Here is a 12,333-nt window from a genome sequence, read left to right as displayed (position 1 = left end):
TAAACAGAGGCCCTTTCCTGTTGAATCTGGCGTTCTGAAAGTCCAGGCTCCGCTGCGGCCGGAGGAGTTGGAAGGGGCGGGGTGGTTTGGGGCGGTAATTTAATTACGCGCCCGGAAATTGGCGGCGAACGGCAGTAACTTTAGCGTTTGAATGCATGCTTACCAAAGAGAAAAAGAGTCTTTAGAGGGGTTGGTGGAGTGTGAGGTGAATGTGCCGTTTTGAAACCAAAGGCCAGAAAGCGCTGCGTCTCGCCCAAGGAGCCTAGCCCGCGGGCCGGGCGGCCGCCTCTGGACTGTCCGGAGACAACATGGCGGCCCCCGGAGCCCGGGGCTGCAGCCTGTCTGGCCTGCTCCCGGCTCAGACTTCGCTGGAGTACGCCCTGCTCGACGCCGTCACTCTGGAGGAAAAGGACAGCCTGGTCTACCAGTACCTGCAGAAGGTGGACGGCTGGGAGCGGGACTTGTCAGTGCCCGAGTTTCCGGAAGGTGAGGGGCTGGCTTCGGGGTGGGGACCCCTCCAGAACCTCCCCTTCCTCGGGGACCGCGCCCTCCCCTGAAACGGTGGGCGAGGCGGGGTGGTGCTGGGCGCTTTGCCCCGCGGGAGCCGGGGCTCGCGGGTTCTGCCCTTCCCAGGTGTCCCGAAGCGGCGGCAGACGAGTTTCTGGGGGGCCTGCCTATTTGTCCTTGAGCCTCGAGCCCCGTCGGGACTTTATGTTGTTAACTAACTAGGCGTTCCATGAATGTTTAGTGGCTCCGGTAGGCATTGATTAAGTCCATGCCACCCTGTCTTTTCATTCTGGTTGCTCATCATCTCCATCGTCGTCATCTTTCTGCATCATACTAGCTAGCAAGTAAGAATCACTTGCGTGAAACACAATCCTAAACACTTAAGGGGTACTATCTTATTTAATCCTCTCAACAATCCCTGGAGGCGCTCTTCTTATGAGTCCTTTTTCACAGCTGAGAAACTGAGGCACAGGAAAGCTAAGTTAATTTGCCGAGGGCCTTACAACCAATATCTGTCAGGATCGGACGAGAAAGACCCAAGATTGGCTGGTTTCGTCGCTGAGCCACACTTCTCCGTTCCAAGTCCTGAAATGTGTAATTTTTAAAATCGGCATCAAATGTGGCTCATCTCCCAGGTTCGAATCCCGGCGCCAGGAGTGGAACACGAGGGGCAGATAGTCCCAGCGCTGCTATTTGTGAAGCACGTCTTGCTCTGATAAGTGAAACCCTGCTTTACCTTCTTTGGTTGGGACAGCCATCGTTTCGCCTGGCGGTGTTGGCCTGACTCCTGGCATGACACCGAAACCACATGTATAGTTAATTGGTTGGACGGGGCAGGGTTCGGTATCTCTCGGGAGGGAGGTGTATCGGAACCTTACCTCTGACGACAGTCTTGTGTGTCTCTCTGAGCCTTTTGTGCCCACCTTGAAAAGTGTTTACTTTTTCTATTAGTAAGTCTGTAATGGAATTGAAATATTGCAGAATTCTTACAAAAGATTTGGGAGCATGAGTGCTTGTCCTGTCAAAGAAGCTTTAAAAGATGCTATCCATATTTTTGAAAAAAATTGGTGAGACGTTAATTATGTAGTACACTGTTATAAAAAGGCAGGCTGTCAGCTGGGATTTAGGCCAGTGCTTTTATTTTCCAGACTTGTGTGTATTTACAGTGAGTGTGTTTTAATACTATGAAATTTGACCTCTGTGACTGGCAAATAATGTAAGAAAATATTCAAGATTTATATTTGACATAATCAAATTTTCTACTGGACCTAGGGTAAATGACTGAGGACAGAATACTAGAAATGAGTCCTTTTCTTAGTTTCTTTATCAGTAGGCGGTAATCAAGAAGCCATAAACATAACTCTGTCTCAAAAACAGTATGTTTTGTTCATGTCTTAAACACATGTTTATAGGAAACAGTATGGTATAATGGATGGGCCAGCAGACCTAGGGTTAAATCCCTGTTACTCCGTTTGTTAGCTGCATAATTTTGTACAAGTTACTTGACTTCTCCAAGCCTACTTTCTCACAAAATAGAACGAGTGTTTACTTTTTATGTTTAATATGTAGACTGGAAGTAATACATATATCTAAAGTTCCTAGTTCATAGGAGAGCTCAATAAATGTTAGCATCTCTTAACACTACATTTATTGTAGTTATTGTTTTTATAAAATTTATTATTAAGCCTGAGAGGCACCTCGCACAATAACCGACATGTAACAATACTTGCCCTATCCCCCAGTCCAAGTCATTCTTGACTATTTACAGAAAATAAATTTAAAAGAGAGATTCATAAATATTTTGCAACTAGGATGTAAAATACAAATTCGAAGTTTTATATGATAACTTGATCTGGCATACAGTTAACACCTTATTAAAATGGATAATTAGGCCCTGGGTGGTGGAGCTCAGTGGATTGAGCGCAGGCTTGCAAACCAAAGCATCGCCGGTTTGATCCCCAGTCAGGGCACATGCCTGGGTTGCAGGCCGTATTCCCAGTGTGGGGTGTGCTAGAGGCAACCACACACTGGGATTGATGTTTCACTCCCTCTCTTTCTCCCTTCCCCATCTCTCTAAAATAAATAAAAACTTTTAAAAATTCTATTAAAATGGATAATTATGAGTTCACTGTCCCTTAAAACATCTCTAGGTTGGGTTAATTGGCAAAAAATAGTAATTTGATTTGCAGTTTGGTTTTTCTTTTTTTAGAATTTTGTTATAATTCAGTAATTCCTTGTCATTAGTCACTAGCTGTTACTATGCACTTGTTCTCATGAACTCTGGCTTTCAGTTTCTATAAAATATTTCCACATACCTGCTTTAAGGTATAATTAAATATTGTATGTCAACTATACTTTAAAAAAGGTAGAGTTAATAGTTTTAGTAGTTGTGTTTATTTATTTATAACCAACAAACTCATTATCTTTGTTTTTGTAAGTTGGTTACATGAAGATGCTGTACTTTTAATATTAGTTTAACAAAATCTGTCTTCATAGGACATAGTTAAAATTGTAAATAATGGTCAAGTAATTATAAATTCTGCTTTGCAAAAGTACCGATTAATGAGATTTTTGAAAAAATCTGGAGTAAAGGGAACATGCTCTTCATCAGTATTAATGTTGCTTCCATGAAATCTATAATAACAGTGTAGTTTGTTTAACTTTGCATTTAAAGTATTTTATATTTAAGGTCTCATTCAAATCTAGAGCATTTCTGCTCCTATGAAATTGGTTTAAGCATTATATGTTTATCCTTTTACTTGAACACTTTGTTCTTTTTTGTATTTAGTCATGTCTTGCTATTCTTAGGGTTGACCTTCGTTTTCAGTAGCCCATTTGTACCTAATTGTGTGCTTAGGCCCTCTTAATATTTGGTATTTTCTCTTGTTCTTACCTAAATGTTTTGATCTTATTTTCTTGCACACACAGGCTATCATACTATTTCTGAAAGAATTTGGTAGCTTTTCCTTGCTATATTAGTAAACTGCCTCATTACAGCCTCTTTCCCATCTTATTCCCCTATCCTCTCCCTCCCCCATCTTCTCCTTAGAAATATGTGGTTCACGTTTTAGTGGAAAGTTTTAAATAAATTGTCTTTTTCTTTCATTATGATCATTTGTTTTGTGTAAATTTCAGGATTAGAATGGCTGAACACAGAAGGGCCTATTTCTGTCTACAAGGATCTGTGTGGAAAAGTGGTTGTCCTTGACTTCTTCACCTACTGCTGCATAAACTGTATTCACCTACTGCCTGACCTCCATGCCCTAGAACACACCTACTCTGATAAAGGTAACTGCCTCTTGACTGGTTGCTAACAGACCGCTGTGGCCTAGGCACTGGGAGAGTAGCTGACTCATTTGCTCGTGGGAGAATGAACACTTGGCAAGACTTCAGTCATCCCCAAAGTAATTTCTAATCTATGAATTAAGGACTCATGTACCTTTTCATGAAGAATTAAGCGTAGTGATACTGGAATCAGCATTTAGTATATTTAGTATATTTTTTCTGGTGATAGGACATAAGGTACTTTTTTATGATCAAGTATTTTTAAAAGGTCGTTTTTTATGTCTAGATTTACCTGAATTTGTTCTATGAAAAAGTTAAATGTGTGACTCTGACTTTATATTCTTCTCAAGAACTGTGATATAAAGGTCTACAGTTTTTCTACCCCGCCCCAATACCAGTGAACAAAGGCACACTTTTTTTCTTTCCTTAAATTTTCATCTGAGGACATGCTGATCGATTTAGAGAGAGAGAGGAAAAGAGGGAGGAACAAAAGGAAGCGAAATGTGATGTAAGAGAGAAACATCGATGGGTTGCCTTTCCTGCGTACCTTGACTGGGATGGAAGCCACAACTCAGGCATGTGCCCCGACCGAGAATTGAACCCACAACCTTGTGGTTTGCTGGACAACACCCAGCCAACTGAGCCGTACCAGCCAGGGCAGGTTTAAAATTCTTAATAGGAAATGTAATTATTCTTTCTTTAATTTCAAATGACATGAATAACAGTGGAATGCAGAATATTATAACATAGTTTTTCTTTGACCTGCTTGTGAAAAATGTCTTCTAAAGCACACTAGGAAATCCTTCTATTGTATTGCAGATTTTGAAGATGTAAGAGGTTATTATACTTAGTATTTGCTTAGAGGTTTGAAATTTTTTCAGATTTTTTTGTTTACCTCATCCTAAAAGAGAACATAGTAGGGGGTAAATGAAACTAAAGCTTTTGATTAATTAGGTTGACATTAATTGAAGCTCTACTTTAGATAAAAAGGAGGGTCACTGATCTTGTGAGTAAAGATGAGAATAGAGTGTACGTGTACAAGATGAAGGATGTCTTGAAACTTAAAAGGAGTGATAGATAAAATCTTCAGTGCTAGTGAAACTTCAGTTGCTTTTCAATTGTAATAGGTTGTATCTTAAAATTGCTGAATAATGAGATTTATCAAGAACTCCGATATTCCCAGTAGCTAAATCATGTTTTGAAAAATTCATCTGTATTGATTTAAGAAATATGAGTATCTCATCTGTTAGGTTTTGAATGCCTGTGTGTCTTCATTAAGTCCGTGTAAATAAATATATTTATTGAACTTGTAGTATGTGTAAGGTACTCCGCTAACTGCTGGAGAAAGATGTTTCAAAGTTGAACGAAAAGCATTATGGAACCTGAGGAAAGGAGTAATTCTCTTTGCCTAGAAGTACTGAAAAAGGTTTCTCAGAGAAAGAGACAATTAAGAGGAACTGGGAAAATGAGCAGCGGTGTAGCTGAAAATAGAAATGGGGCAGGAGAGACACATCTGGTGGAGGGAGCCACAGGCAAGGCAACAGGAGGGCACAGAAGAGGAGGTTTCGTGGGGGCTCCTGGGAAAAGTGGAAGGTAGGTTAGGTTCGGACCATGTGGTGAAGGGCTTCACATAGCATTCCTAAGGATTTGGACTTTTTCCTTCATTGAAGATACAGAAATATTAAAGGTTTTCAATTTGTTTGTTGTTTAATAGAAGGATCTCATAATAAAATTTGAGTTTTAGAGAGACACAACAGTCTGGGTTAAGAAACCTGGGGTTAACTATTTCCACATTTAAGATAACCCTTAAAGACTGGATACGGTTCACTTGCTTGGTTAACCCCATACCTGGAACACATTCAGTGACATGGTGGAATAGATCTTTGTGACCCTTTACCACTTCACTGGAAACATCATTTTTATAGCACATTGTAACCAAGTCTAAAAACCAAAAAACTATCTTTACACACACTTCTGAAAAGAAAAATAGTGTGTAAATGTTCTCAATATTATAAATGTCAAAAAACATTTCAGTAATATGCTGCTATTTGAAAATACTGATAACTTCAAAATGAAAGATTTTTATATTGCTCAGAAGATCAGTTCAGTTCATAGCCACAAGCTCAGGCACGCCCAGAGGTGACTACACCAAGGGTCAGCGAGGTGTCACCAACTCCATTTGCTTTCGCGCAGCCAGGAGTCTTACCTCACTGCCGTCTGCCGTCTTTCGGACGTGTTCGCAACAGTGCTGATAGTTCTAGAAAGGGACATTCGGCCGCCTATTTTAAATTCGTGGAATATTCAGTTCCTGTTATCAGTAGGCCAGAATTGCTCAGCCTTGTGAGGAAGTTCTTATTAATTCAAAACACCTTGAAAGAGGTCCAATTTAATACCCAGTTTCCTTCCTCTGTAAAACAGCGTTTAAAGTTGGGTTTGTTATGGGGACCACCATCACTTTTACAGTAGCATAGGAGAAATTACAATGCCCAAGAGTCTAAAGGAAAAAGTAAATAGATACTGTACTTAGTAGTAGTGAATGGTTCTGCTCTTCAAACAGCGTTTAAGAATGTAGGTATGGCCATGGCCAGCATGGCTTAGCTGGATGGGCACCCGTCTGCAAAGTAAAAGGGCACCACCAGGGCAATTCCTGATCAGGGCACATGCCTGGGTTGCAGCCAGTCCCTGGTCAAGGTGCAAGTGAGAGGCAACCAATCGACGCTTCTCTCTCACATAGATGTTTCTCTCCCTTTCTCCCCCTCTTCCCCTCTCTCTAAAGTAAATAAATAATATTTTTAAATGTAGCTGTGCTCTGAGGTTATGAATTCTTAATAGTTCGGTTCACATATTATACTGACAGGGACCTTGGTGGGGTTTTTTTCCTTTTCTACTTGAGAGTTTCTAAATTTTCCGTTTACCTTTTCATACTAGATACAGTAATGGTGTGTTATTATGTAATACCCAATTTTAGCACAATGGCTATTATGTAAGGGAAGGCATTCTTGTTTTTTAAGAAAACAACTATTAGGAAAACTTAGTATATTTTGAAATAGGATTGCTAGGTGTGTGTTAACATATAATTAAATTAAACTTTTAAAAACCCAAATGCCATAAAACTACTGAATAAGTGCTGGTATTCTTATTAGGAACATACACTCTTTTTCTGTTTTATACTTCATTAAAAATTAGAAAAATGCATTTTTCATTTTAGAGTGAAACTGAACCTTTTAAGCAGTCAATACAGAGTTTCGTTTTGTGTCAGGGTTCCTAAAACCACTACTGGGTTCAGTAATTCTCTAGAAGGACTCACAGGGTTAAACATGCAGCTGCGCTGACAACTGTGATTTATTATAGCAAAAGGGTAAAGCAGAATTGGCACCGGGAAAAGACACATGGGTGAAGTTCTTCCTACACTAATTCTGTATGATTAACAGAACAAGCGAAATATTTTAAGAAAAATCTCTGTATTCTCACTTTAAGGTTCTTGGCACTGGAGAAAATGGGAGGCATCATTGTTTGGCAGTTGTCGTTGTACACAGATCAATATAGATATTCTATTCAGATAATAGGGTATAGTTCATGTTGTTGAAATAGGAATGTCTAAACCTGTAGAGAATTTTTTATGAGTTTATTTGAGCAAAACTGATGACATGCATGAAACAAGATCTCAAGTGTTCCAGAGAATGACAGCTTTGCAGTTTATTTTATACATGTGGAATTAAGGAGGGAAAGTAAGGAAAATTACATGAAGGTGGGAGGAAGCAAGGAGAAAACTGTCCTGTAACAGGCGTGTCCGACCTTTGGCCTCTCTGGGCCACACGAAGAGGAGTTTTCTTGGGCCACACATTAAATACATTGAGACACGTGATTGCAAAACAAATCCTCATAATATTTTACATAAATTTACGATTTTGTATTGGGCCACATTCATAGCCATCCTGGGCCGCAGGTTGGACACCCCTTCAAGAAGATCAGGTGCTCCCTTGAGGATAGTTATCCTCTCTTCCGATCCATTCTTTCTATTATTTTCTTCTTACACAAGAGGTGAGTTACTATACACATATTTGTGCACTTTGCTTTTTTCATGTAACAGCTTGAAAAAGCAAAATGTATAAAAATCCTGGCAGTCACTCCATGTAGAGAACTTCCCGATTGTTTTCCGTAGCTGCACAATTCTTCATTGCGAGTGTATGTGTAACATAATTTATGCAGCCCTCCTCCTATACTGTGTGTATAGTGGCTCCTAGGTTGTTTCCAATACTCAGTAGTTACAAACAATGGGTAATCTGGTGGATCTATTATATTGCTGGTGGTATATCTTAAGGGTGAATTCCTAGAAGTGGGATTGCTGGGTCAAAGTTAAATTCATTAAAAGTTGTGTTCGATATTGCCAAATTCCTCATCAAGAGAGTTGACCCAGTTTGGCTTCCTGCTAGCAGTGTATGAATGTGCATACTTTTAAATTTTTTCTGATCTCAGGTGAGATGAATGGTATCTTGGTGTAGTTTTCAGTTGCATTTCAGAGTGGGGTCAAACATCTTTTTGTATGTTTATGGTTGTTGATTGTAAACGGGGTTTTGTCAACCATTATATTCCCCAACTGGTTATTGTATAGGTGTGTAAAGGCCATTGATTTCATGTGTTAATTTTATATTTTGCTACTTCCAGTATGGTTTATTATATGCTGTAGTTTTATAGTTGATTTTGTGGGGTTTCCCAATCATACTAGAGTATCTGCAAAGAAATTTTCTGGTTCTTATGCCTGTAATTGATTTCTCTTCTCATTTTTCTCCATTAAGTAGAATGATGGTTTTAGGACTTAGTTATATTTGCTTAATAAATTAACAAAGTATTAAAGGATAAGAAAATTACATATCCATAAGCCTGATGCTAAAAACAAGAATTTATCTGTATTGTTTCCGGGTTTGGAGGAAAACAGTGGCCATCAGATTTTGGTTCTTTTTAATTGTTTTCTGCTCCTCTCCAAACATAACAAGGAAAGTAAGTAAAATTGCACTTGATCTTGCATTCAGCAATATTAGGAGACAGAGAACATTGTGGCCTTCAAATTACCTGTAAGTTGGAGAATAAACTGAATTTCAGTAAAGGTCCTACTGCTGCTAGCCTGCAGGTACTGAGAACAGGGAGGGCGAGGCTTAAAATAGCCATGAAAAAAGTGGTTTAGAGTTCTTAGGCGAAGAACCACAGAGACCTGCGGAGAGAGAAACCCCACTAGTAAGTAAGTGCAGACCTGGACACAAATCCTGGACACAGATCTGATCAGTACCAGATCATAGAGCCAGCTCTTGGAAAAGTGTGGGAACAGGAGTCTGCGGGAAGCATTGCTTCCGGAAGAGAATCAGACATACGGTTGTGTGGTTTCTCTCGGAAATAGTCTGCTGAAGAGATAAAGGACAGGAAGAGTGAAAAACATAAGGATCCTACAGAAACCGAGGGAGAATACACAGCGGCCTGTCCTACCAACCGTGCTGTCTACCAACCGTGCTGTCCAGGATGAAGCCGCACAAAGCAAGGGAGCTGTCAGAAGAGGGCGCTCTCACACCGAGAGCCCTGCCCATAAAATGAGTAGGAATATTAAAAATATCGCATCCATATAAAACTGTAAAAAGCTGAAAACAGGACTCAAGAGTTGAAATGCTGATGAAAATTCTCACTTAAAAAACAGTCATGAAATTGGCAAAAACTAACAGTTTTTCAATTGAATTACATATCCTCAAACAGCTTTTAGAAATAATGTAAAAACAACTTAAATCAGAAATTTCAAAACTAAGAATAGAAATAGACCCAAAAGGGGGGGGAAAAGAAAAGGGAGAAATGTGTTGCTTGAACTCAGAGAATGAAGAAAAAAGTCAGAATTATATTAGAAATGAAGACTAAATTACAAGGTGCCTAAGGGACAGTAAATTCATGTAAACATGGAGTCAGGAGCATTGAAGTAAAGCAGTGGGGCAGAAACTTAGGGAAAAAATGAGCTAAAGAAAGAAGTAAAAAGAGTTAGGAAATGACTGAACTGGAAAACAGAAGAGGAGGTCCAACATAAGACTATTTGGAGGCTGAAGAGTAAAATCAAAACAACTGAGTGGAGCTAATATCTAAAACTATAATCCAAGAAAATATTCTGGAAATAAAAGAAGCCTTGAATCTAGATATGGAAAGGTCCGACCAGACACCAGGGAAAGTTGACCTAGAATATCCCAAGAGATGTCCTAGTAAAAATATTACACTTTAAAGTTGTTTTTTAAAAATTATCAGAACCTCCTGGAAAAAAAGACTTTTAAAGGCATGTAAATCACACTGGACAGACTTTTCACAGATGTACAAAGGAAGGCAACACTAGGCAGTATTTTCAAGAATCTTAAGTAGTGAAAGTACAAACCAAGGATAATGTATTCAAATGGCTGTCTTTTAAGAATCAATTAGGGTTATAGAAACATTTTGAATGTCCAAGAGCTTAGAGAATACTGTGCACATGTGAATCTGCTTTCTGGTGAATCTACTGGAGAGAGCGCTTCTCTTAACCAGGATGACTGAGAAAACTGCCGAGTGGAGGAGGATTTCATGCATGGATTCGTAGAGCTAAGAGCAGAATGAGGACATGGAGTTTTGGTCTATCAGTTAGGGTGTGATTAGAGAAGCAGAAGTATTAGAAGTAATGAGAAATAATGAAGGATTTATCGTGGGCGCTTGATCTTGATGTAATTGTGGGAACTGGTTAACTAGTTCTACATGTGACTGTTACTTCTATGTCTTAGTGCCTCAACTTGCAGTCAGCAGGTCAGGCAGTTGAAAAGGAAAGGTGAGTATGAAGTAGTAGTAGGGGAGGAAGAGCAAGGGCCGCCTGCGACCTGCAGGCGTGAACTGGACCCATGTAAATTTCTAACTTAAATATGCCGTACCCAGCAGGGTACGTTGGTGCCCTTCTTCATGGTGCTAAACACTCATCTGGCCTGGGATTTAGAGACAGACCCTGAGGGAGGTTTGGCAGGAGCTGTGCAGCTGTGGGTCCTGTGCTACCACTTCACAACCATACGGTGAGCCCGTAGAACGTCTGGAAGGCGTGTGAACTGCCAAAGAGCCTGGCGTGTTTTTCCCTCCCCTCCCTTTCCTTTTTTTGCTAAGTAACATAATTTACCTGAAAAAAAGAAAAGCAAATAGTAATAGAGTGTGTGTGTGTGTGTGTGTGTGTATATGGCTTATTATTGTGCCAGGTATTATGCTAACTTTAAACTCAAATATTAAATGAGGAAGGTATTCATGTCCCCCATATTTTACAAATTTATTTTTTACTGAGCTAGCAGTAGTGTCTAAATTTGAAATGTACAACATTATGAATTGACGTGTGTATGTCCTACATTAAGCTCACTACCAAAAGTCTAGTTACCCTCCATGATCATACAGTTGAGCCCCTTTTCCTGTTTTTACCCTTTTTCCATTCTCCTTCCCCCTCTGGTCTGCCTCTGTAAGTTGTTGTTTTTTTTAAAGATTTTATTCATTTATCTTTAGAGGGGAAGGGAAGGAGAGAGGGAGAGAAACATCAATGTATGGTTGCCTTTCGTGCGTCCCCTGCTGGGAGTTGGCCTGCAGGGAACTGGCTGGCAACCCAGGCATGTGCCCTGACTGGGAATCAAACCGCGATCGTCTGAGTCGCAGGCCCGAGCTCAATCCACTGAGCTACACCAGCCAGGGCAGTTTGTTTTTATTTTGTTTGTTTTGTTTTTATTTCTATATTCCACACATGAGTGAAATCATGCAGTTTTTCTTTTTCCATCTGACTTGGTTCGCTTAGTATAATACAAAGTTTATTCATGTTGTTACAAGTGACAGGGTTTTACCTTTTTTATGGCAAGTAATATTCCATTGTGTATATATATATGTGTGTGTGTGCATGTATCACAGCACATCTTTTCTATCTACTCATCTCTCAGTAGACGCCTAGGTTGTTTGGATTTCTTGTCTGTTGTAAATAATGCTGCTATAAACACAGGGGTGCATATATCTGTATGAGTTGGTGTTTTTGTATTCTTATGGAATAGCTGGATCATATGGTAGTTCTGTTCTTAAAATTTTGACAACAGAACTTAAAATTCTCCATACCATTTTCCATAGTGCCTGTACTAATTTACATTCCCACCAACAGTATACAAGGGTTCCCTTTTCTCCACAACCTCTCTAACACTGCAGTTTCTTGTGTTTTGGTAACAGCCATTCTAACAAGTGTGAGGTGGTATCTTCTAGTGGTTTTGATTTGCATTTCCCTGATAAGTAGGTTTGTTGAATATCTTTTCATGTGCCTATTGGCCATCTGTATGTCTTTGGGAATATGGCTATTCAGGTCCTCTGCCCATTTTTTAATTGGGTCATTTGATTTTTCTTTTGTTGAGATTGATTTTGGGTATTAACCCCTTGTAGGATGTGTGATTTGAAAATATCTCTTCCCGTTTGGTAGGTTGCCTTTTCATTGTGTTGGTAGTTTCCTTTGCTGTGCAGAAGCTTTTTAGTTTGATGGAGTCTTATTTATTTTTG

The 12,333-nt window shown here is 39.7% G+C and overlaps 1 protein-coding gene across 1 annotated transcript in view; it reads left to right on the top strand.

Moving 5' to 3' along the window:
- The first annotated feature begins 54 nt into the window (after positions 1-54).
- The window catches only part of NHLRC2 (NHL repeat containing 2), a 52,340-nt gene continuing 40,061 nt past the window's right edge, over positions 55-12,333 (top strand). The window contains exons 1-2 of the mRNA XM_037063879.1: positions 55-486; positions 3,643-3,795. Coding sequence (XP_036919774.1) covers positions 309-486; positions 3,643-3,795 — 331 coding nt within the window. The 5' untranslated portion in view covers positions 55-308. The remainder of the gene's footprint in view (positions 487-3,642; positions 3,796-12,333) is intronic.

The sequence above is a fragment of the Sturnira hondurensis genome, unplaced genomic scaffold (genome assembly GCF_014824575.4).
Source record: "Sturnira hondurensis isolate 20B ecotype Veracruz unplaced genomic scaffold, ASM1482457v3 Scaffold0014854, whole genome shotgun sequence".
Taxonomy (NCBI): Eukaryota; Metazoa; Chordata; class Mammalia; order Chiroptera; family Phyllostomidae; genus Sturnira; species Sturnira hondurensis.
Note: the sequence above shows the minus strand (reverse complement) of the source record. Positions and strands in the feature narration are given on the sequence as shown.